This window comes from Loxodonta africana, chromosome 4, assembly GCF_030014295.1.
Source record: "Loxodonta africana isolate mLoxAfr1 chromosome 4, mLoxAfr1.hap2, whole genome shotgun sequence".
Lineage (NCBI taxonomy): Eukaryota > Metazoa > Chordata > Mammalia > Proboscidea > Elephantidae > Loxodonta > Loxodonta africana.
The window spans coordinates 32,613,379-32,638,707 of NC_087345.1; the positions used below are offsets into that span (position 1 = coordinate 32,613,379).

Below are 25,329 nucleotides of genomic sequence, written 5' to 3' on the forward strand. Positions count from 1 at the left end.
ATGTCAAAATAAAATGTCCCCTAAACACATATTTTTCATATTAATATATACCTTCTCATCCAATATATGCCTATATTCCACAAATTCATGAATCAGATGAGCAGGGCCTACAAGTTCAGTTTTTGCTTTAATCCAATCCAGGGAAAACATTAAAGCACAAAGTTCCTAAAAAAAAAAAAAATAATAATAATAATAATAAGACCAGCACCACCATTAAAGAGATCAACAAAATTTAAGTATACCATCATCATCCTAACAATACGAAAGAAACTTAGCAGGTATCTAGAGTTTAACGACACAAAGGGAGCTCGTGAAAAAGAACACACCAATTGTTTCAAAGAAACATAAAATGAACCTCACACCTTAAAATAAATTTAAGATGGATTAGAGATTTAAATAGAAAAGCTAAAAAATATTAGATGACACGGGAAAAGTATTTTTGCAATTTTGGGGTGAAGGAGATCTTTATAAACATGATAGCATTGCAAAACAGCAAGAAGACAAATAATCGTACATCTGACTATATTAAAAATTCAAGTCATCAATATAGTAGAGAACATTTATGACAGACAATGGCTTCATATGCTACTTTATGGAAAATTCTAACAAAACAATAAGAAAAAGGTAAAACACCAATAGAAAAATAGGTAAAGGCAATAGATGAGGGCCAATGCACAAAATACAAAACATTCAAAAATTTCACCAGTAGTCAAATCACAACAACAAAGATTTACCTTTTTTTTATGCATATATCAGGGGATTTAGAAAGACGAAAAATAATGATAGTAAGAATAGTTGCTGCAATCAGAGGAAATGAGCACTGTCATGTATATTGATAGTGATATAAATCAGAGCACCCTTTCTGGAGCACAGCTTGACAAACTACTAAAATTTAAACTGTACACACTGTTTGACACAGAAATTCCACTTATAAGAATATATTCTAAGAAAACAATCAGATAAGTATGCTTTAAAAATCTAATTGTCCTCAATTGGCCAATTATAATACAGCCATATATATAATGAAATAGCAGCTTTCAAACTTACGTCAATCTATATAAATTGAAATAAAAAGATGGCCACGAAATATAATTAAATTTTTAAAAAGCAAGTTATAAAACTCTATTTCTACAGAGCTTCAAATTCTTATTGGAAACCAGACTTACTGGACACAATGAGATGGAGGGACCCCCAAATTGAATGCCCGGAGGCAACTTTTGAGCCTTGAGCAAAAACTATCCCATGAAGTCATCTTCAAACTAGACAGCAATTTAGCTCAAATAAAGAATGTCTGCCTTTACTGAGCTCTACTGCAGAATTACCTATATGAGATTGAAATGGTAACAATAACTCTAAAACACAGATGAAAACTTCCAGGGGCAGAAGTATAAGTTCACAGTGGTGAACCAGCAGGGGCAGAGAGAGCATGGTGACACGATGTGAAGTATGCAGCCATTGTTATCAACTGTACATGTAAAAATTCTGAGCAGGTTATGCTTTGTTGTATATATTTTCACCAAGAAAAAAAAAACTATTTCTATTATGATCCTAATTTCATTTGAAAGAATAAATGTTTGTATATGAGCAGCAAAACTATTAGAAAACTATACACAAAATCATTAGCGATGGTTGTGATCTTCATTTTCTTCTTGTAGTTTTTTTTTTTTTTTACTAAGCTTTTGCAATGAAAATAAACTATTATCTTTAAAAACCAGAAAAAAGGTTTAAAAAAAATAAGAAGAAACTGAATTCTGTCACATCATCATAAAATATAAAAGTTTTGAAAAGATGCATTGACCCAGTAATTTCACTTCTAGGAATTTTCCAAGGAAATAAAACTGGTGAAAGATAAACAAGGATACTCATTACAGAATCATAAAAGCAAAAAACTAAAAACAACTTTAATGCTCAATAATTAAAATTTGGTTAAGTAAATTAGGGCACAAACATTTATTGGAACACCATCATTCCAATGTAGATTACTAAATGTAAACTATGTTTTGCTAGGTGAAAAACAAGCAGACTACGAAACAGTACATCATTTCTGTAACCAAAACCATAGAAAAATTACTAAAGTACCTGCGATCTTGTGAAATGTTAAAATTTGCAGTAGTTAGTTAAAAGTGCATGCATTCAAATACCATCCATGCACTGATGAATCTCAATTGTTATCTTTACTCTAGGGCTGTCCTCTGAAAATCCAGATTCATATATTCCTACTCAGCAGTTCCACCATTAAGCATATCAGACTTAAAATGTTCAAAGTAAATTCCTAACTACACCCCTCAAAAACAAACAAACTAGTTCCTCCCAGAGACTTGCCCATCTCAGTTCATGACAACTCCATTCTTTCCACGGCACAAGCTTGGAGTCATCTTTGATTTTCTTTCATAATAAACATGAAGTCAGCAAATCATGAAGAGGTCACCCTATATCATCACTGTCTTTCTTTCTCCTTGTCCTGGTTTTTTCTTCTTCCGAGCATGGGCTACTCTTTGACATATTATAAATGCATGTATACTATCTGTCTCCCTCCAGAATATAAGCTCCGTGTGAGCAGGGAATTTGTGCCTGTACTATATCCTCATACTGAAGAACAGGACCAGTATATAATAGGCACTCAATAAATATTATTGAACGAATGAATATACTTTTCTATCCCCTTACTTCTCAAAGCATAAAAATAAATTCACAGTACCCATAAAGGAAGGCTACTAGTAAGAGAACAAATTTATAGAAGATTCATTTACTGCAATTACTAAAACAAACCAACTAACAAAAAACCCGCTGCCATCGAGTCCATTCTTGCTCACGGCAGCTTTGTGTGTGCTATAGGGCAGAACTGCCCCATAGGGTTTTTCTTGGCTATAATCTTTCCAGGCCTTTCCTCCACACTGTCACTGGCTGCATTCAAACTGCCAACCTGTACGTTAGTAGTCAAATGCAAACTGTTTGCACCACCCAGGGACCTTTTATGCCATTACTAGGTACCTTTCAAACCACTGCAGGTAAACACAGTAACAAAAACAAAAAATACTTATATAGGCTATAGTTGAATAAAAAGCATTTTTATTAAGAAAACCATAATCACAGGACAAAAGGAAAGTGAGATAAAAGAAAATAATTTTTAAATGCATCATCTTACTTTGTGCATATTGGCACTGGCCATGTGATAGGCCAGAAAGTTGTACCAGTACATGCAATCCTCCTGATCTGGTGAAAGAGGATGTAGCTGGTGATACCTTTGGAACTGAGTAATCATCTTCTTATGCAGATCCTGAAACCCAAATCAAACATTTCAAAGGCAGAAACAATTACATAACTTAAACATCACAGTAACTCTAGCTTCTAAAGCTATTAAGAATGCACGGAGAATCTTCCCACAAGATACTTATCATTATAAAGGAAAAAAAACAGTAACTTTACAGTGGAAAAACCAGGCAGACACCACTTTATTTAAGTGATCGAAGTTAACAACCACCAATAAGACGACATATTGACACCATGCACCCCTGAATCTGATGCACTAAGGGCACTACATCACTTCTGTAGCATGCTTGCCAAAAATGCATAACCTCAACTTCATCATGAGAAAACATCAGACTAATCCAAATTAAAGAACATTCTACAAAATGAATGGCCAGTACTCTTCAAAAGTTACAAGGCCATGAAAGACAAAGAAAAACTGAGGAATCTTCATAGATTAGAGCAGACTAAGGAAAAATGATGATTATATGCAATATGGGATACTGAACTGGATCTGGACCAGAACAAAGACGTCACCGAGAAAGCTGGCAAAATGAAGTCCATGGCTCAGCCAACAGATTGTATCGATGTTAATTTTCTGCCTTTGATAGTTATATTATGGTTATGTAAAATGCAAACATTAGGGGAAGCTAGGTGAAGGGTATATTCACAGAAATACTCTAATATTTTTGCAACTTTTTCTAGAATTATTTCAGAATACAAAGTTAGAAAACCAGAGAATGTATAAAAGATGCAGGTACCTTAGTTGGTGCCCGGCCACAATCGATGACTGCCCTGACAGGGAGCACAACAGAGAACCCCTGAGGGAGCAGGAGATCAGTGGGATGCAGACCCCAAATTCTCATAAAAAGACCATACTTAATGGTCTGACTGAGACTAGAGGAATCCCGGTGGCCATGGTCCCCAAACCTTCTGTTGGCACAGGACGGGAACCATCCCCGAAGACAATTCATCAGACATGAAAGGGACTGGACAGTGGGTGGGAGAGAGATGAAGAGTGAGCTAATAATATCAGGTGGACACTTGAGACTGTGTTGGCATCTCCTGTCTGGAGGGGGGATGGGAGGATAGAGAGAGTGGGAAGCTGGCAAAATTGTCACGAAAGGAGAGTCTGGAAGGGCTGACTCATTAGGGGGAGAGCAAGTGGGAGTACGGAGTAAGATGTATGTAAACTTATGTGTGACAGACTGACTTGAATTGTAAATGTTCACTTGAAGCTCAATAAAAGTTAATAAAAAAAAAAAGATGCAGGTACCTGAAGTTGGCTGCGATTCTTCTCTGTAAGGAAATCTACTTGAAGATCATGTAAATAATAACGAAATGATTTTCCATTTCGATCGCAGAATAAGAGGGACTTATTAACAAACTCCTGCAGTATGTCTTCAGCCTCTTCAGTTTCCAAGTCCCAGAGAATACATAACACCTGGGAATCATTGAAAGCATATAATGTGCCACAGAAGTAAAATGACCAGGATTGAAGACAAGGTGTTAACACAAAAAAAAATCCTATCTTAAAGCTCTGAATGCCTCCATTTCATAAAATGAAACCCAACGCTTCCTTAAGATAGAAAAGCAAAGAAGACAGAGAAATAAAGCGAGAGAAGCTGGGTGCTTCTCCAGCTTCACTAGAACCACTCTAAGAAATAGGTAACTTATGGGTTTAACAGAGAGCCCTTGATGGAGACTAGGAGCAGTGGGCCTTCTGTACCCTGCATCCCACCACCCCAATCAGAGATCTTATCTTCCAATATCCTCTACAGCAATATCCTCAGTATTACATCAAAGTTTACATGCCATGAATACACAATGGTGAGGCTCTAAAGATTGGTGGTCCTTCTGTTACCTTTGTAGGCACTTTAACATCCTTCTGGAGGATGGAAAGATCTGTGTAATAATTCTTGGTGTCTTCTCTGAGCATTTCAACACTTATAGACATGGCTTCATCCAGAGCCTCATAATCATAAAATGAAGATTTCCTGATTCTCTTAAATTGCTTATTCTGAAGTTGCCTGAGGTAGTACTCCCAACGATTGGGAAAATCACGTAAAAGTGCACCAATTAAAGACACTACAAGAGGAGAACCTAAAAAAACAAAAAAAAAGTAGTCACTGTACTATAACTGTTTTATTTTAAAATTTCCACTAACTGAAGAATCAACTTATTCTTAGGAGGTAATTTCTGCTGCATGTTATCCAGAGCCTTAAAATATTTGTAACTCTCAGGTTCTCTTCTAGGTATATTTATTCTAAGGAAATCATTAGAAATAAAGATTTCAGTTAAGAACATTCATCACAGCATTATTTAAAATAGTGAAAAATCTTAAAAACAATGTGAACAGTGTCCAGTAACAGGGAAATGGTTAATTAAAGCATATCACAAAATTATACCACTGCTAAATTTCTTTTTCAAAAAATATTTAATGACATAGGGAAATGCTCATGATACATTACATGAAAAGCGTAAGATTCGAAACTATGTATATATATTACAATCCCAATATTCTAAAAAAACTTACATACCTATAAAAAACTGACATATTCTTATGAGAATTATCAGATAGTGGATAATTGCTATTTTCTCTTCAGTGCTTCAAATATTTTTTAACTGTTCCAAAATGGATATGCATCGCCTTTACAATGAATATAAGCAAGTATTTTCCTAAGTTTAAGAGGTTTTTTTAAGTCAATTAACTTAAAACCAAGTATGTAGTTGATGGCAGAAAGAAAATAAGTTCTCAGCATAACAACAATGGAAGAAATCATTTCAAGAATTAATAAATTTGACCATATAATAATTTTTAATTTTTGCATGTCAAAAGATACTACAAATGAAATTAAAAGGTACGCAAAAAACTGAGAAAAAATATTTGCGAAAATATGTCCAAGGACTAATACCTTCAATAGTTAAAGAATGTCTAAAAATAAATTAAAAATACTTAAATTCCAAAACAGTGAGTCAAAAGTAATTCCTTAAAATGAAAATATCCCAGCAAACAAGTAAAAAGTTTAACTTTGTTTATAAAAATGCAAACTAAGAGAACGCCAGTTTTTACTTATCAAATTAGAATACTGGTTTTATAAAATCCCAACTCAAAAAAAAAAAAAATTCTCTTTCACTATATTTTTTACTCTTTGACAGCAGATGTCACGTCTTCATCTCACCCTTCTGGGTAGCAAGGTTCCTAGCATATTGTGTGTTCATTAAATATTTTTTGAATGAATGAATACCATAGTAACATGTATCATTTAAGGTATTAAGAAAAACCTAAAACATCAAATATCCTAGAAAAACTTTTGGATGCTCATATGCTAAATATCATATTCATTAGCTTAATTTACAAAGTGGAATAAATACCCCCATACACAAAACAAAAAACTATACCTTTACATTCTTTTATAATACTATGAGCTTGTTCTGGCAAATCTGCTTTCTTCATATTAACAAAAAGCGATAAAATTTCAAGTCCTTTTTCTTTTCCTAAGCTACTCTCCACAGGAACCACATATTTAGGGCCTGCAACAAAAATCAAGACACAATAAGTAATCTGGTATGCCAAAAGAGACCTGGGAATCTGCTCCCATAAAGATTATAGCCTAGGAAACCCTGTTGGACACTTCTGCTCTGTCCTATAGAGTCCCTATGAGTCAGAATTGACTCAATGGCACCCAACACATATTTAAATATAATTGAATTAAAATATAAAAGTACTGAAAAGCAAATTAATAATCCTTACCCATTACTGAATCTGTAACACTCTTGTCTCTGGTTGTAAGAAGAATTTGACACTGATTGTCAAAAGCTTTTAAAACCCAAGGATCCCAAACATCATCCAAGATCAAGAGTGACCTAATTTAAAAACAAAACAAAAAAACTACAAAGAGTAACTAATGGCACTTATTTGAAGTTTTAAATCTAAAAAAAAACTTCCCATTTTCTTTGCTATACCTTTTTCCCAATACGCTCCTTTAAATAAAAAGAAAAAAATTAGAGACTTTCCACTTCCCCCTCCACATACCCCAAATCAACAGATATTAAAATGAAGGACCCTACAAAAAGAGGACTGTGTATACCAGGTGAGTATTAGTAATTTATTGGTTCAACCATCACTTACCTAGTGCCTAAAAAGAACTACCCAAATAATGGGATTCCTCAATTCAGTCTTTAAGCATCAAAACCAGACTGAAATAGTGCCTAGGTTAGTATTAGGGTGAATCACATACCACTGGTAATATCTGACCACTTTTGAACTATAAAGCTGGCAATTTTATATGCTGCAGCCTAATAGAATGTGCTGGTACAGTAGTGAGTTTTTTTTGTTGTTGTTGTTGTTTTCTTTTTTGCACCTAAGGAATCAATTTGTTTATTCATAATGACAAGGTACCTCTGTCAATTTCTGATTGATCTCTGTAAGAACTTTTTTAAACTCACCAAAACAAATGGAGAATATAATGAAAATGTGATAGCGTAATTATACACTAGCATCTAAATGGCCACTACTTCTGTATGCTACAAAAAACCATTTCAAGTACATACACAGGTTGGTGAATTGCAAAAACAGAAACTAAAAAGACACAGAGAGAAACAAAAAGATTGGCTTTATACGCCATGACCTGATACATCTGATAGTGGCTCCAATGTTTTTCTGAATAGAAGTCAATTTTATTCCAAAAAAAGGAAAGTAGGATTATATGAGAAGTTACTGAGCAAGAAAGAGGAAACTGTTAGTGGTCTCAATCCTATTCCCTCCAGGAAAATGGATACAGTGATCACCAAAGGTGAGAGAGGGATGATGAGGGGGTTGGAAAATAAAGAAGGAAGAGAAAAGGGAGGCCCTTTGCAGTGGGAATGCCTCAGGATACCGAGGGCTTTCTCTAAAAATTACTCCTCTCCCCGTAGTATTCTGATATTAATCCTCTTACCAATTTGAGAATCACTGCTGTACTTTGCCACTGTTACATATTAAAGTGCACTGCATCTTCCAGTGCATTAGAGCATTAAAAAAAAGTTCCTAGTTCTCTCCCAACATGCCACAACACTCCCTAGTGTTATATCTTTGTACTTACAGCACTTGGCCCAGAACCCGGCACAATATTCAATATTGATTAAATGAATAAATTAAAGAACAAGTGCTAGATCACTGAAATCAAACTGTTGACTGAGTCTGAGGTTATACTCAGCACAGGCAGCAGCTAAGATTCTGTCTCCCTCTTGGCTAATGAAAACTGCCAAATAGCTGGTAACAGTGCCTAGCACATAATTATAATGGCAATTAATTGACTGATCAAAGAATAAACAAAACAAACATTTAAAGTACATATAAGTAGAACAGTTGCATTTATATCTCTAAAAAAACTAAGACAAAAGAGAAGGGTCCTATTAGAAAATAGGACTGACTCAGCCTTTTACCAAACCAATAAACCAGCCCTGATCCTGATTCACAGCAACCTTATAGGACAGAGTAGAACTGTCCCATAGGGTTTCCAAGGAGTTGCTGGTGGATTCAAACTGCCAACCTCTTGGTGAGCAGCCAAACTTAACAAACTTAACCACTTCGCCACCAGGACCCGCAGCCTTTTACCAGTTGCCTACATTTATTCTCTCTCTTGTTCTATGTTAATCCATTAGAAATAGTAACGGATTCAAGGTAAGGAGTTTACACATTTTAGCAAAGACGACTCATCTACCCAGTATGTCTTGAGAGCCTACGATGGTACATATGAGACACTGTATAGGTAAGACACAAAGCATAGAAAGGTATCTTAGGCCAAGTGGCAACCACTATTTTTTTAATATAAGAGAGAGAACAGCAGGAAAGCAACCGCTCTCTCTTAAGCACTCTACAGAACAGCTGGAAAAAGGCATGATGTTCTCCAAGTGTCAGTAGTTAAGCCTATTGTTACTTCATACACCAACTATCTCTGACCATCTGTACCTCGGGTGTTTGCGCAGCATCAGGATGCGGAGACGGTCTTTAGCTTCTTCAATATTAAGTGGAGGCCTCTGGGAGAAATTGCCATCTTGGTCCAATCGTGTGCAAAGATTTTGCAGTTTCATCAGAAGCCCAGATTTATCTTGTTTTCCAACTGAAACCCAATGCACACCCCCTGGGAAACAACCTGGTGAGGAAAAGAATAAATAAACTTAAGGTCTTTGAACAAGATTCTTCCTTTGAATGATTTTACTGATAAGCAGTAGATTTACTCCAGTCTTCAATTTCTTCACGTCTTCAACTTCTCTTGATTCAGGCTTTAAATTTTGCTTAACAGGCTGTTATTGGGCTTTACAGCCTACATCTAAGAGAAGTTGAATATGTGAAGAAATTGAAGACTGGAGTAAATCTGCTGCTTATCAATAAAAACCTACCAAGTAAAATTTCACAATCTTTGTCCTGTATCATTAATGATCGATGTACAATGGAATTTCTCAACCTCAGCACTCTTGAGTTTTTGGTCAAAATAATTCTTTGCTGTGAAGGACTGTCCTATTCATTGTAGGATGTTTAGCAGCTTCCCTGGCTTCTATCCACTAGATGCCAGTAGCACCACCCCCTGGTTATCACAACCGAAAACGTCTCCAGACGTTGTCAAATGTCTCCTGGAGGGCAAAATCACCCCTGGTTGAGAACCACTGATGTACAGAAACACGAAACTCACTCTTTATGGTTCTCTTACATAAACTTAGAATAAGAACTTAGGCTCAAGTGTTGACTCTAATCTTCAGCAAATCACTTAACTTCTGTCTCATCATCTGTTACCTGGAATAACCCTGTTTAACCCACCTATTTTAGAGTTGCTATGAGAAACCAATGACATAAACCATGTAAAAGTGCTATGTTAACTGTAAAGGGTTATAATAGACAGGGTTATTAGTGTTATGGAGCTCAGAAAAACCTTACAAATGTTAAACTTTGAGCCATTAAGAACTATACACAAGTGGCCATTATTATTATTATTACTGTTACTATTAATTGTTATCATCAAGTCACAATATATCTTGAAATATCTTTGCTTACATATTCTTGACAAAAGTCAAGAATCTTACGTCTTCATAGGCTATATGTAATCAGCACCACATAAAATTTTAAAAATATATATGGGGTCTATATGTGTAAAATACAGTGAACACTGGTACTAGATCATACCAGTTGCATTAATCATCAGACTTCCATTATTTGACCTTAAAAGTATAAGTAAACAGTACAAATGGCAATTTATCTGTTGGTATTCACATACAATTAAATACAAAAAATCACTATTTAAAAAACTTAATCATCCAAAAGAAATACATGTAAATGTGTACAAAGATCTATGTACGACAGATTATTTATTGACACTATTCTAAGACTTCTACATACATTAATTCATCTAATCCTCACAGCACACTACCAAGCAGACACTATTATCAATTCCCACTGACAGATGAGGAACTGAGGTATAAAAAAACCAAACCAAGCCCACTGCCGTCGAGTCGATCCCAACTCATAATTGAGATACACCAAACCAAAACCAAACCCACTGCCGTCAAGTCAATTCCAACTTGCCCACGGTTACACAGCCAATTAATCTGTACAAAGTTGCAGAGAGCTGAGATTCAAGCCTCCAGCATCAATGCTCAACTTCTACACTATCCTGCCTCCTGTCTACAACAGGAAAAAGCTGGAAACAATCTGCAATGTCCAGAACAGCCTCCTTTTTCACTGCAGGCTTTCCAAGGATAAGGCAGGTCCCCTGAGGAAAGGGAGAGTCTTTATCCATAAATAAAATTTGGAATGTTAAATAGGACTTGACAGTTTAATTACTTGAAGTGACCTGGAGACTATGAACCTGTACTGGGTCAGGGAAAGAACTAGTCCCACAGGACAGGTTTGAGCAAACAATGAGGAGAAAAAATTGTTTTCTAATTATGCCCTACAAATCCCAATGCAATGGTCACATTCACTAAATAAATCCAGTAAAATTAACAAGGTTTATGATCATGAATTTAAATTGGAACTCAGTTGGATGATTTTTTCCAGCAAAGAGGGAGTAACAGTCTGCATGAAACAATAGGGAGCAAGGAGGAACACCTACTCCATCTTCTGACACATAGAAGGTGTCAACTTTCACCCCAGATACAGTTCTATAAGGCTAAACAGAGGAGAGAACTAGAGAGCCAAGAGTACACGTTAAGGGATGAATGAATACAGGCAATAAAATCTGGGCCCAAGTCTAGGAGGGGGCTGATGGGATAAATAGCATGAATATTATGGAATAAATGGATAAGTCTTGAGAGGTCTAAACATCGTAGTAGTGAACTTGAAGAATAGAACAGGTGGAGATGGGTAAAGAGTTGAATGTTTAGCACAAAGATTTCAAAAGTGGTATAATTTCTAGTGATGACAAAGACCATGGTCCAAAATGAGATTAGGGAAGTATATGGCTAGTGGGAGTGAAGAAAATGGTCCTGGAGATAAAGTGCGGTGTAATAGATCTCCTTTGTGTGTGACTTTCTAGCCATGGTCTTGTAACTCCCATCCAAGTGACTGGGTGGGACTGTTTAATAGGGTAATCGTGACCCACCAATGGGATTGGTCAATTCTGCCATCCTGCTGGATTTGAAGTGAGCCACCCCAGAGGCAGAGAAGAGCCCACCACCACCAAGGAGACACTGGCAGGAGAGACCTGCAGGAGACAGCGCAGTAGCTTCCTGGCCCACGGAGCTAGAAAGCTAAGTGTCTTTGCACAGTGGTCTAGGGCCGGGCAGAGGCGTGCCTGCAAGCATGTCTTGGAAGAGGCTGTCCTGATGGAAGAACTGTATCCTGAGTGTTCCTGAGCCTGAACTGTAACCTGTTACTTCTCTAATAAACCCTACAATTCTGAGTATCATCTGTGAGTTCTGTGTGGCCACTGCAATGAATTATCAAACCCAGTAGAGAATGTTGTGGGAGGGACTGTTGCCATCAGAATTGGTGAAAATGGCAGGAAGAGGAGGCATACCTGAACCCCAGACTCATGAGAATCAGCCTTAGGCTGTTAATGGTGGTTCTCCTCCTCCCTTGTGAAGTTAGATGAGGTCAGACACTGCCCCAATGCCATTTTTTACAGAGGTCAAGGAACTGAGAGGCCAAAGTTTTGGATGACATTGACACAGATATCGAAATCACTAACACTGCCCACAGAAGAAGGGCTTAAAAGAAAGATTATAAACTGATGTTACAGACTGAACTGCGTCCCCCAAATATGTGTGTCAACTTGGCTAGGTCATGATTCCCAGTATTGTATCATTGTCCACCATTTTGTCAGCTGATGCAATTTTCCTGTGTGTTGTAAATCCAACCTCTATGATGTTAATGAGGCAGGACTGGAGGCAGTTATGTTAATGAGGCAGAACTCAATCTACAAGATCCCGTTGTGTCTTCAGTAAATATCTTTCTTTTTTTTAATAATTTTTCTTGTGCTTTAAGTGAAAGTTTACAAATCAAGTCAGTCTCTCACACAAAAACTTATATGCACCTTGCTACATGCTTCCAATTACTCTCCCCCAATGAGACAGCCTGCTCCCTCCCTCCACTCTCTCTTTTCATGTCCACCAGCTTTTAACCCCCTCAAAAAAAAAAAATTTTTTTTTTTTTTTACCCTCTCATCTCCCTTCAAGACAGGAGATGCCAACATAGTCTCAAGTGTCCACCTGACCCAAGAAGCTCACTCCTCACCAGCATCCCTCTCCAACCCATTGTCCAGTCCAATCCATGTCTGAAGAGTAAGTCAATCTTTTTTGAGATATAAAAGAAAGAAGCTAGCAGAGAGACTGGGGGACCTTATACTACCAAGAAATAAGAGAAAGGAAAACAGCACACCCTTTAGACCTGGGGTCCCTGTGCTGAGAAGCTGCTCGACCAGGGAAGATTGACGAAAAGGACCTTCCCCTAGAGCCAACAAAGAGAAAGCCTTCCCGTGAAACTGGCAACCTGAATTAGGGCTTCCAGCCTCCTAAACTGTGAGAGAATAAATCTCTCTTTGTTAAAGCCATTCACTTGTGGTATTTCTGTGATAGCAGCACTATATAACTAAAATAGCTGAGTAACAAACATCAAAGGACAAAAAATTTAGCAAGAGGACAGGGTATACTGGTCTGGATAAGGCAACCGAAAACAAGGACAACACCCACTCTATCTCCTGGTGCTTACTAATGTGGAATATAAAGGGAAAAAAATTGCCACACACACTGAAAAAGGCTGTGGAGAAGATGGTATCCTCAGAGAACTGCCCGGTTTCAGATAAGGCAAGTTGAACAGATAAGGCGAGAGAACAGGTTGATGATATAGAGGAGTTTCCTGATCACGGAAGAGAGGTCTAGAGGGTACAGCAGAAGGGTTTAAGAATGAAGAAAGGGGAACTAGGTCAGAATTTGGCAATGTACTAAGTAGCATCTGCAAAAGAATCTAAAAAATAACGGCCAGGAGTCAGAGACTTCTGCAGTTGCTGAGGTAAAGACAGGGGTGTGAAATGTGGTTTGAGGATCAAAGCTAGTGCCTTAGAAGAAGGCAGACAAGTCCTATGCTTTATTCCTATAAGCTTCCTGAAGTTCCATAGTCAGTTTAAGTCAACAGTTACAAAACAGCAAATTTCTGAGGCCTCACTCAGCGTTACGGCTGTGTTGTGTGTGTACATGTTTGTAAATTCACCGAAAAAAGTTTGGAAGGATCCACTCCAAATTGTTAACATGATTATCTCAGGGGAAAGATTTGGAATTTAAGAGAGAGAAGTGCAAGAAATTTTTTTTGTTTTTAATGAATATGCTATTTTTGCAATACTTAAAACAAATAAACAAATTTTAAACAACTTGTTGTCCTGGGGTATTTATTGTTTTATTAATTTGAACTTTCTATTTAAATCTTTAAAATCATCCCAGAATTAAAAACAAACAATAAAACAGAAAGTATCCTGATACAGCTAGCTAATGAAGTCTTCAGATTTAAATTTAAGTGCCTATTACCTAGGTCAAAGATCTTTCTCTCCTAGATTTAAAACTAAAAAGTTAGGACATTATGAGCACATGCAAGAAAAATAATACCAACTTCAAAAATAAAGATAAACACAAATTAACCAAATGATTTGCAAATCTCCTATCATCACAACATGATATTCTGTTAAATCCTGACTCATTGCTGCCTAGTCGATTCTAACTCACAGCAACCCTATAGGACATAGTAGAACTGCCCCCACAGGGTTTCCAAGGCTGTAATCTTTACAGAAGCAGACTGTCATATCTTTCTCCCTTGGACTAGCTAGTGGGTTCGAACTGCCAACATTTCAGTTAACAGCATAGTACTTAACCACTGCGCCACTATGGCTCCTTTTTAGTTAAATAAAAATAAATAAATACTGAACCATTAATTCCACATTTCAGAAAGAATCTAAGTATCTTAACTATGGGCACAAGAGGGAGCAATTTAGCCTTGAACGAAGCTTGTGCCTATACTTTATTCAGAGAAATTTACTTAGAAAAGTGACTTTTATTCAGAAAAAATTAATCCCATCTTACTTTCACATGAGGTTTAGCGTAGTAGCAATTAATAATCTTATAAAACCAAAAAAAAACCAAACCCGTTGCCGTCGAGTCAATTCTGACTCATAACAACCCTATAGGACAGAGTAGAACTGCCCATAGCATCAAGAAAATCCAGGTAAGGACAGAAGCAAATATGTAGACAGCCCCTGGAGAGAACTTCCATGCTTTAAAAATTCAACATATAAATACAATAGTGTAAATGGTTTAAAAATGTTGATTCTTTATAATTTCCCTACAAATATGAAGAATAAAGGGTCAAACTTTCAACAGGGAACTGGGTCACTTAAAATGTATAGGCAAAAATAAGAACTTAATATTCTTTAATTTATGCCAACCGTCACCTATCAGAACCACAGTTTCAATCAAATTTCTAATCCTTACGGTTACCTACACTTTCAAAATAAAAGAGGATTTTATACTACAATAAAATGACAAAAAACTAATGTTCTATTCTTTGTTGGTTACTGGGGGGGAGGGAGGGAGAGAATGAAGAGGGAGAGAGAGTGGAATTCACTAACTAGACACGAATTATCTTAGGTAAAGGGAAGGACAATACACAATACAGGGGAAATCAGCACAACTGGACCAAACCAAAAGCTAAGAAGTTTCCTGAACACAAGCAAACTCTTCAAGGGGCAGTGTAGCAGGGGCAGGGGTCTGGGGACCATGGCTTCAGGCGCCATCTAGGTCAATTGGCATAACAAAGTTTTTAAGAAAATGTTCTGCATCCTACTTTGGTGAGTGGCGTCTGGGGTCTTAAAAGCTAGCTAGTGGCCATCTAAGATGCATCAATTGGTCCCAATCCACCTGGAGCAAAGGAAATTGAAGAACACCAAAGACACAAGGAAAAGAGCCCAAGAGACAAAAGGGGCCACATAAACCAGAGACTCCATCAGCCTGAGACCAGAAGAACTACATGGTACCCTTCTACCACCAAAGACTGCCCTGACAGGGAACAAAATACAGAGTCCCTGACGGCGCAGGAGAAAAGTTGGGCGCAGAACCCAAATTCTAGAAAAAAGACCAGATTGAATGGTCCGACAAAGACTGAAGGAACCCCAAAAGACACTGCCCCCAGAATCTCTTTAACTCAGAACTAAAACCATTCCTGAAGCCAACTCTTCAGACAAAGAATAGACTGGACTATAAGACATAAAATGATACTCATGAAGAGAGTGCTTCTTAGTTCAAATAGATATAGGGAAGACTAAATGGGCAGCTCCTGTCCGGAGGCAAGATGAGAAGGCAGAAAGGGATAGGGGCTGGTTGAACGGACACGGGAAATCTAGACTGGAAAAGAGGAATGTATAGTCACATTATAAGGATAGCAACTAGGGTCACATAACAATGTGTGTATAAATTTTTGTATGAGAAACTAACTTGAGCTGTAAACTTTCACTTAAAGCACAATTTTAAAAAAGCTACTGTTCTTATATTTTAGAATGGAAGTGACTATTAAAGCAATTGAAAATTACCTTTGGGAAAACATCTATTCTTGAATTAATGAAGCAGAGGGTAGTGTTAGGCAGTGGTGAAAAGGCAGATCAAATAAAAACTTTTACATTCTTCTCTAACCTCTCCCCAATCACCATTCACAATGCCCCAAATCCTGAGGAGAAAATAAAACCACAGGCCAAAATAACTAGACACCTGCCCATTGAAGATAATCCTCTAAGCACTAGATCCCTTTTTTTCTAATTTGTTCCCATTTAATGTGTTCTGTATTAACTTGAATTATTCCCTTACCTTTGAACTAAGTATCTCTTACATCAAGTATATGAAAGCAAAAAATCTCTGAATTTCTCAAATTTTAGAACGATTTTACACATACAAATACTATATTCAAAATCTATCATGAATAAACGACAGTTCCATATTTTTAATTACAGACTCAAGTTTTTATCTCTTCCACGATAAGCTAATTATGGCATGGTCTTATAAATGTGTCCCAGAGACACATTTGACGGACTAAACCATGACAGAGTATTTTTTTTCTTAACATACAAGAAAATAAATAAATAACTAGACTCCTGAGGAACAGGTTACTCTAAAAGGATGAAAAAGGTGATCCTACAATTTAAAACAAGCAAAGTAAATATACTGAGAGAGATAAGAACAAGATCAAAAAATTAGTTTTAAAAATAGGAAATATTAGGAAATAAAATATAATACATGATACAGAACATAGCAGATGAACTAAACAGATTAATATTCACATATAAATGCAAATTAGATAGCCAGACAGATTAAAGAGCTAAATATGAAAGATAAACTGTAATAGGACTACTTAAGCAAAATTCAGGAAGCAGAAATTAATCAGAAGGCTAAAAAAATTGATCAATATGACTACATCAGAATTAAGGATTTCTCGTTTATTAAGGACATCCAGGACAAAGTTATTACATATGACACATTTGGAAAAGGTATTTACAAGGTATAAAACCAACAAGGCCTAATATCTAAAATACGTAAGAAACTTCAGAAAAGCAGTAAGAAAAAAGATGGAAATACCAATGGAAAGACTGACAGAGAATATAAATAAAATCTACAGAAAAAAAATCTAAAAGGCTAACAAACTTATAAAGAAATGCTCAAACTCAAGTTATCAGAGAAATAACAAATTAAAAGATATCACTTCACAGCTGCTAAACAGGCAAAAATCATAAAACTGAATGATACCAAGTTTCACTAGGGAAGTGAGGATACAGAAGCCCTCTCACCCTGCTAGACTGCATAGACTGGTGCAGTCATGGGGGAGGAGGAAGGAAAGCGGATCAAATTTTATATTTGTACATCCTCTCATCTAGTGATTCTGCTCCTAGTTACATATACTCGAGAAATTCTCATTCATATAAAAGTTCAACCAGCTTTGTTTAGGCAGTGGAAAGTTGCAGGCAACCTACATAACTATTTACTGGGGGAATGGGTTGTAAACATGTGTTGGATGATGTCACAGATTGAATGATGTCCCCCCAAAAATGTGTCTATCAACTTGGTTAGGCCACGATTCCCAGTATTCTGTGGTTGTTCTCCACTTTGTGATTGTAATTTTATGTTAAGAGGATTAGCATGGTCTTGTTAACACCACCCTTACTCAGGTCACCTTCCTGATCCAAGGTAATTTCCCTGGAGTGTGGCCTGCATCACCTTTTATCTCTTCAAAGATAAAAGGAAAGAGAAGCAAGCAGAGAGTTGGGGACCTCATACCACCAAGAAAGCAGCGCTGGGAGCAGAGCACATCCTTTGGACCTGAGGTTCCTGTGCTGAGATGCTCCCAGACCAAGGAAAGATTGACGACAAGGACCTTCCTCCAGAGCCAACAGAGAGAAAAAGCCTTCCCCTGGAGCTGATGCCCTGAATTTGGACTTCTAGCCTATCAGACTACAAAAAAATTAATTTTTCTTTGTTAAAGCCACCCACTTGTGGCATATCTGTTATAGCAGCAGTAAATGACTAGACAGATGCACTCCATGGAGGGAAGCCATCAGAAGTAATGGACAATATGTATACACAGCAACAAGGATAAATCTTAAAAACATAGTGTAAAGGAAAATAAGAGACAAAATAACTAACACCATACCATTTATGCAAATATAAAATATCTCCATACAAACAACATATGTTTTACAAGAACACATACGAACTAAAGAACATATATTAAATACATCAAAAGGGTTACCTATAGGGAGGGAAAGGGAAATGAAAACGGGAAATTTTAAAAAAGGAAACAAAAAATAAAGTAGCTAAGCATTACGCCAACTAAATAGGACAACAGGTCATGAACTAAAGAATATGATTAACTTAATTCTCTGTACTTGAGATCCCACAAAAGTATATCAGGAATATGAATTAAACTCACTATGTACTGGATGGCTGCTAGTTATCTCTAAGATTTTCTGAAAACAAAGTGGCTAAAATCTGTTCTAAGACCACAATTTGTACATATGACTCCTAGATAATTAATTTCATACGTTGCATGGCTATGGAAGCTAAAAACAAGATGAAGTCGCCTATGCAAGGCGACCGCTACCTGGTTTCACACAGTAAAGGTTAAAGATAATAAGTAACATAACTTTTAGAAATAGTAATTAACTTATATCTGTAAATTTATACATAATCAACAGTTCCTACTCTTTACTCTTCCATTCTAGACAAGCAGATGACTGGTGATCTGAAAGCCAGCCTGAAAGGCACTGACCACTCAGACCTGCATCATTTGTCTTCTTAGCCAAACACATTTCTAACAAAGAAAGGATTTCAAGACACGTTCTGGTGAATATCCAAAAGACTCACGGGAACCATTTGGAGTTCCCTGGCTTTCTTTGTTTCTGGGATTATAAATACCCCATACGGCCTCATTTCAGGTACAACACCCAGTCTCATGCTGTGTGTTGTCCAATTCATAAACTGTATGACCAAGTAATAAATCTCCAGCACTGTGCTCACTTCAGCAGCACATATACTAAAGCTGGAACGATACAGAGGAAATTAGCACGGCCTCTGCACAACGATAACACACAAATTTGTGAAGCATTCCACATTTTTGAGTGTTGACACATTGCACGGATTGCAAGCAATGTCACAAAACAATTTGTGTATAAATTGTTGAATGAGAAACTAATTTGCTCTCTCAAGCTTCACCTAAAGCACAATAAAAAAATAAATAAAAATCTCCAGCATTGTTTTAACTTTGTTTCAACTCTCAGAGATTATTTAACAGCGGTTGGTCAAGTTTAACCCTCAAAACTGAAAATTCATCCAATAATTTAGCGATTTAAATCAAGCTGGGGGTGCAGTCTCTTAATTCTATAAGTTAGTACAAGTATATATTTTAAAGAAAATTCATCATAATATTGAAAGGAATACTCATCTCCTTACAAAAAAAAAATGTAAACCAATTTTATCCTGAAATACCCTGGATGATAAATCTGGTAGCAGAGATTGAAAAAAAAAACACATGGTCTTGAGACTTGCATGGGAGTTCTAGGGGACTTCTCTGTAATGACAGGAGGGAAAATACAACGAGTTAGGGACTAGGGCATACTTCTGACAAAAGTGTAATCAATATTGCTTACAAAGGCTGTAAAATAGAAACTAAACCCAGATGTGTACAATAAATGTGCTCTAGCCTCCATCTTTCTAAATCTCTTAAGGCTTACTGCTTATTCCATCCATTTTATCATCTAATCATAAACTATCTTACCTGCTGATTATGCCTTGTATAAAAAAAAAATTATTAGCCTCTAGAAGTCAAAGAACTGTCTTTGTATTCTCCTAGAGGTGTTATAAGAGAAAATTCACTAATGAATGAAGGCAATGAATAATGACAGAGCTATCCAAATATTCCTGATGAATATCCCGAGTAAGCTACCAGATTCATTATGGTCAACAGCATACCTGTCAAATATGTCCTAATCCTTCTTCTGCCTGGTGAGTCCTTACTCGTTCTGTAACCATCCCAACTCCCTCACCTCCCATGCCTACCTAGTCTGCATATCAAACTCCTATTCTCCCTCCCAACTCCAGCTAAAATGTCATCTCATTCAGGAAGCCTGTCCTGTCTGTCCCCTTCTGCCAAAGAGTTAATGCTTCCTTCCTTCGTTCTAAGTTTGTACCATATATCATATGTCATCATTTGTTTACATGTCTGCCTTCCCTACTAGACTGTGAGTCAATTTCTTAGATGCAGACTGTGCCTACTTTTTGATGCAGACTTTGCCTACTTTTTGGCTCCCTAGCCCCAAACAGTGCCAAGCCCAGAGCAGGTGCTCAAAAACATTTACTGGATACATGAATATGTGAAGCAAGAAAAGTCAGTCATCCAATGTCAAATGAATCTATGAAGCCTATCTGCAAAAACTAATCGATTGCTATAGTCAGGTCTCAATTTTTCTTTATCCCAGCGTTTACATACAAAGTAGACAAGTTACTAAAGATTTTTATTTTTAAAGATCAACAACTGACAGAATTAATTACAGAAATGGAATTAACAGTTTAAATTAAAAAAAAAAAAAAAATACAGGATGCCAAATACATGGGAGAGTTACCCATTAACAGAGTCATTAATGTAACTGAGTTTCTAAGAATCTCCTTCCTTACAGCATTCGATGCCAAAATAGATACTCAACTGACAGGAAGATTTAAGTCTAGTCCTGCCTAAAAGGCAGGGAATACAACCTTTCAAGATCCTTTTTCAACCCTACAATCTCCTCTATTGTTAAGATACAAGGGAACTAGCTTCATTCCAGACATACTAAGTGCCATCTGATACATAAGTGAACTTATTGGTCTGACTACTCAAGCCTCTCTGTGACAGCCTGGGAGGAAAATAAATTCCAAGTTTAATCATGGCTGTGGTAGGCAAAAGGAGTCCCTAGGCAGTGCAAACGGTTAAGTGCTTGGCTGCTAACAGAAAGGTTAGTGGCCTGAATCCACCCAGAGGCACCTTGGAAGAAAGGCCTAGCAATCTACCTCCAAAAAATAGCCATTGAAAACCTTGTGAACCCCAGTTCTACTCTGACACACATGGGGGCACCAGGAATCAGAATCGATTCCATGGCAACTGGTTTGGTCTTTTGTTGATGGTAGGCAGAATAATGGCCACCAAACATGTGCACATCCTAATCCTCACAGTTTGTGAATGTCACCTGGCAAAAAGGACACTGTAAGTGTGATTAAGTTAAGGATTTGAGATGGACGAATTACTCTGGATTATCCTGGTCACCCCAATGTAATCACAAGGGTCCTTATAAGAGGGAGGTAAGAGATGATGTAATGACAGATGAGAGGCTGCGGGGGGGGGGAGGGGCAGTGGGTAAGAGGAGAATGGGAGAGAGATATCTGAAGATGCTACACACTGCCGGCTTTGAAAATGGAGGAAGGGGCAATGAGTCAAGGAATGCAGGCAGTCTAGAAGCTGGAAAAGGCAAGGAAAAGGATTCCTACCTAGAGCCTCCAGAAGGAACTCAGACCTGCTGACACCTTAATTTTAGCCCAGTGAGACCTATTTTCAAACTTCTAACCTCCAGAACTAGATTAAATTTGTGTGGTTTTAAGCCACTAGGTCTGTGGTGGAGCCCTGGTGTCACGATGGTTACAAGCTCAGCTGCTAACCAAAAGGTCAGCAGTTCGAATCCACCAGCTGCTCTTTGGAAACTCTATGGTGCAGTTCTACTTTGTTCTATAGGGTTGCTATGTGTCAGAATCGACTTGACAGCAACACGTATGTCTGTGGTAATTTGTTACGACAGCAACAGAAAACTAATGCAATATAATCCCTAAAGGTGTCTCCTTAGCCAGCAACACATAGTAACCAAAACTTACCTTCTAAGAGGGAATGATCTCGAATAGCTTCTGCAGCTAATACAGACTTCCCGCAGCCTGCCATTCCATATATGGTGACCCATCCCGGTTCACCGTTCAGTTTGGAGAGCTTCTGCTGAATTGCATTAACCAGCTTCTTTCTAGTAACAAAAACAACTGGCCTCTGTGGTACTCCACCTTCACAAAGGACTGTCCTTACTGAAATCCAAAATACACAAGTACAAATAAATAGAACTGGCTTGAAGTGGCTATGCAAGTAATACTACAAAAACCAAAGAGTTTCAGAATTTCCGAAAGGAGTAAGAAAAGCGGTTCACATATTAACTTTCACTTTCTGATTTCTTAGACCACCACCAAGAGCAAAAGCAAACATGTTGTTGCTATTGTTGTTAGGTGCCATCGAGTCGGTTCCGACTCATAGCGACCTTTATGCACAACAGAACAAAACACTGCCCTGTCCTGCACCATCCTTATAATTGTTGTTATGCTTGAGTTCACTGTTGCAGCCACTGTGTCAATTCACCTCGCTGAGGGTCTTCCTCTTTTCCGCTGACCCTGTACTCTGCCAAGCATGATGTCCTTCTCCAGGGACTGATCCCTCCTGACAACACGTCCAAAGTATGTAAGATGCAGTCTTGCCATCCTTGCCTTTAAGGAGCATTCTGGCCATACTTCTTCCAAGACAGATTTGTTCGTTCTTTTGGCAGTCCATGGTATAGTCAATATTCTTCGCCAGCACAATTCAAAGGCGTCAACTCTTCTTCAGTCTTCCTTATTCATTGTCCAGCTTTCATATGCATATGATGTGATTGAAAATACCACGGCTTGGGTCAGGCACACCTTAGTCTTCAGGGTGACATCTTTGCTCTTCAACACTTTCAAGAGGTCCTTTGCAGCAGATTTGCCCAATGCAATGCGTCTTCTGGTTTCTTGACTGCTGCTTCCATGGCTGTTGATTGTGGATCCAAGTAAAATGAAATCCTTGACAACTTCAACCTTTTCTCCGTTTATCATGATGTTGCTCATTGGTCCAGTTGTGAGGATTTTTCTTTTCTTTATGGTGAGGTGTAATCCATACTGAAGGCTGTGGTCTTTGATCTTCATTAGTAAGTGCTTCAAGTCCTCTTCACTTTCAGCAAGCAAGGTTGTGTCATCCGCATAACGCAGGTTGTTAATGAGACTTCCTCCAATCCTGATGCCCTGTTCTTCTTCATATAGTCCAGCTTCCCGTGTTATTTGTTCAGCAAACATACATGCTTCAAAATGACTATGGCCGATGCAAGTCTTTATCTATATCTGCCCTTATTCATCCTATTCCTCCTTGACTCTCCAGTCTTTTTCTTATATAGAAAACTGGAGAGCGTAAACAGCAGAATATTTATCGAATTCCTTCCAAGAACATAGATTTCTAAAGATTCTCATTCTTTCCTATACATAATCTCCATAAACACACAGAACTGGAGAACTTAAATAACGGCCTATAAATTTATTATCTCTAAAAATTAGTATATCAGTATTATTAACTCAGGAGTAAATTGCTTACTGGGCAAAAAGAAAATGTGAGGGTTAACATGGATACAAATAAAAATATTTAAACTAGAAAACAACATCACAATTTTTTCACGTGCATTTCTCAGTGAACTGATCATAGTGTCTTGGGCAGGCTCCATCTACAGTAAGACAAAACTGCAGCAATATAGCCAACGTGATAGAAGGCATCATGGATACAAACCATATGAAGTTATTCCACCAACTGAATCTTTGCCATTGGAAGAAGAGACATCAGGAAGACCACCACGGAGACGGTCAGCCAGATCTCTATACCCTTCATGCAGTAGAGCATTGTAGAATGATATGTAGGAATAATTATCTTTTTGAAGTATCATTTTAATTAGCATAGCTGCTCGCTGCTGTTGAGTGGGCTAAAAAAAAAAAAATTAAGTAGTTTAGCATACAATAATTAACACTTTTGCAAGAAAAATTAGTGGAGACCAGTGCAAGTTATGAAATAAATCCTAAAACATTTTAAGAAACCACAGACCACCTCAAGGGTCTTTACCTCAATTTTCACTTTTTCCTCTTCCAATAATGTTAAAACTCCATCACTAATCATGTGATCCATGATATAGGCTGTCTTGATGTCTCTTTCCAGGGCTTCTCTGTGTTGAAGTAAACAATTTCGAGCTTTTGCATCCATCCTCCCTCAAATTTTTCTCTCTCTTCTAAGCTGTCAACCATGAGCTGCAGGCAGAACACCAAAATACATGTAAGGCCAATAAAGATATGAAAAGATGTACAATCTCACTGGTAATCAATAAATGTAAACAAAACAAGATCATTTTCTGTAAAGGTTTTTATAAATGAAACCCAGTGTTTCAAAGCCGTGAAAAAATGGACATTTCTTATGGGTATTCTCAGACTACAAAATTAATGCAACTTTTCTGGATGGCAAGATGGTAAGATATAGAACTGTTTAAAATAAGCATTCTTTTTACTCTTCCTAACAATTTACCTCAAGTACCAAAAAACCAAATCCACTGCCGTCGAGTCGATTCCCATAGGACCAAGCAGAACTGCCACATACGGTTTCCAAAGCTGTAATATTGATGAAAACAGACTGCCACATCTCTGTCCCACAAAGCAGCTGGTGGTTCGAACCGCTGACCTTTTAGTTAGCGGCCAAGTATTTAACCACTGTACCACCAGGGCTCCTTTTTTACCTCAAGTAGAAATGTACATATATATGCAAAAATACCCTTTATTTAACAGAAAGTGTTTAGGTGGGAAAAAGATGAAAACAATCTAAATGTCCATCATTCTGAACACGGATGAAAAAAACCAGGGTACAAACATCAAATGGAATATTATACAGCTATTTAAAATAACACAAATGTCTATATACTGACACGGAAAGATGTTCATAACACATTGCTGAGTAAAAACATAGAAATATGTTCTTATATATAACACAAAATGTTTGTATCACATAAACATGGGGGAGATGTTCAGAAGTTTGTTCATCAAAACGTGTGGGTTATTCTGAGTGAAATAAGTCAATCACAGAAGGACAAATATTATATGACCTCACTTATATTAAAAAACAAGAGACAAAAAAAACAAGAGACCAAAGTTTATTAATTACCAAGGGCAGGAGGGAGGGAAAAAGAGGGGCAGTTGCTTGCTCATGGA

At 37.3% G+C, this 25,329-nt stretch overlaps 1 protein-coding gene and 1 non-coding gene across 7 annotated transcripts in view; one reads left to right on the forward strand and one right to left on the reverse strand.

The window, feature by feature from the left end:
* Positions 1-25,329, reverse strand: part of APAF1 (apoptotic peptidase activating factor 1) — an 87,080-nt gene that overhangs the window by 59,430 nt on the left and 2,321 nt on the right. For 5 of the 6 annotated variants that reach the window (XR_002788123.2, XM_023559947.2, XM_064283694.1 and 2 more), the window contains exons 2-11: positions 24,200-24,381; positions 23,873-24,062; positions 22,141-22,338; positions 9,200-9,383; positions 7,001-7,113; positions 6,649-6,780; positions 5,111-5,349; positions 4,523-4,690; positions 3,146-3,277; positions 52-165 (exon numbers count right to left, since the gene is read on the reverse strand). Coding sequence is in view for 5 of the 6 variants with exons in the window: in XM_023559947.2 (XP_023415715.2) it covers positions 52-165; positions 3,146-3,277; positions 4,523-4,690; positions 5,111-5,349; positions 6,649-6,780; positions 7,001-7,113; positions 9,200-9,383; positions 22,141-22,338; positions 23,873-24,062; positions 24,200-24,337 (1,608 nt within the window). In the remaining variant the exon portion in view is untranslated. The remainder of the gene's footprint in view (positions 1-51; positions 166-3,145; positions 3,278-4,522; positions 4,691-5,110; positions 5,350-6,648; positions 6,781-7,000; positions 7,114-9,199; positions 9,384-22,140; positions 22,339-23,872; positions 24,063-24,199; positions 24,382-25,329) is intronic. The other variant, XM_023559951.2, reaches the window with a different exon arrangement.
* On the forward strand, positions 19,256-19,362 carry LOC111748468 (U6 spliceosomal RNA). The gene has a single exon (XR_002784190.1). It is a non-coding gene; the product is annotated as a U6 spliceosomal RNA (small nuclear RNA).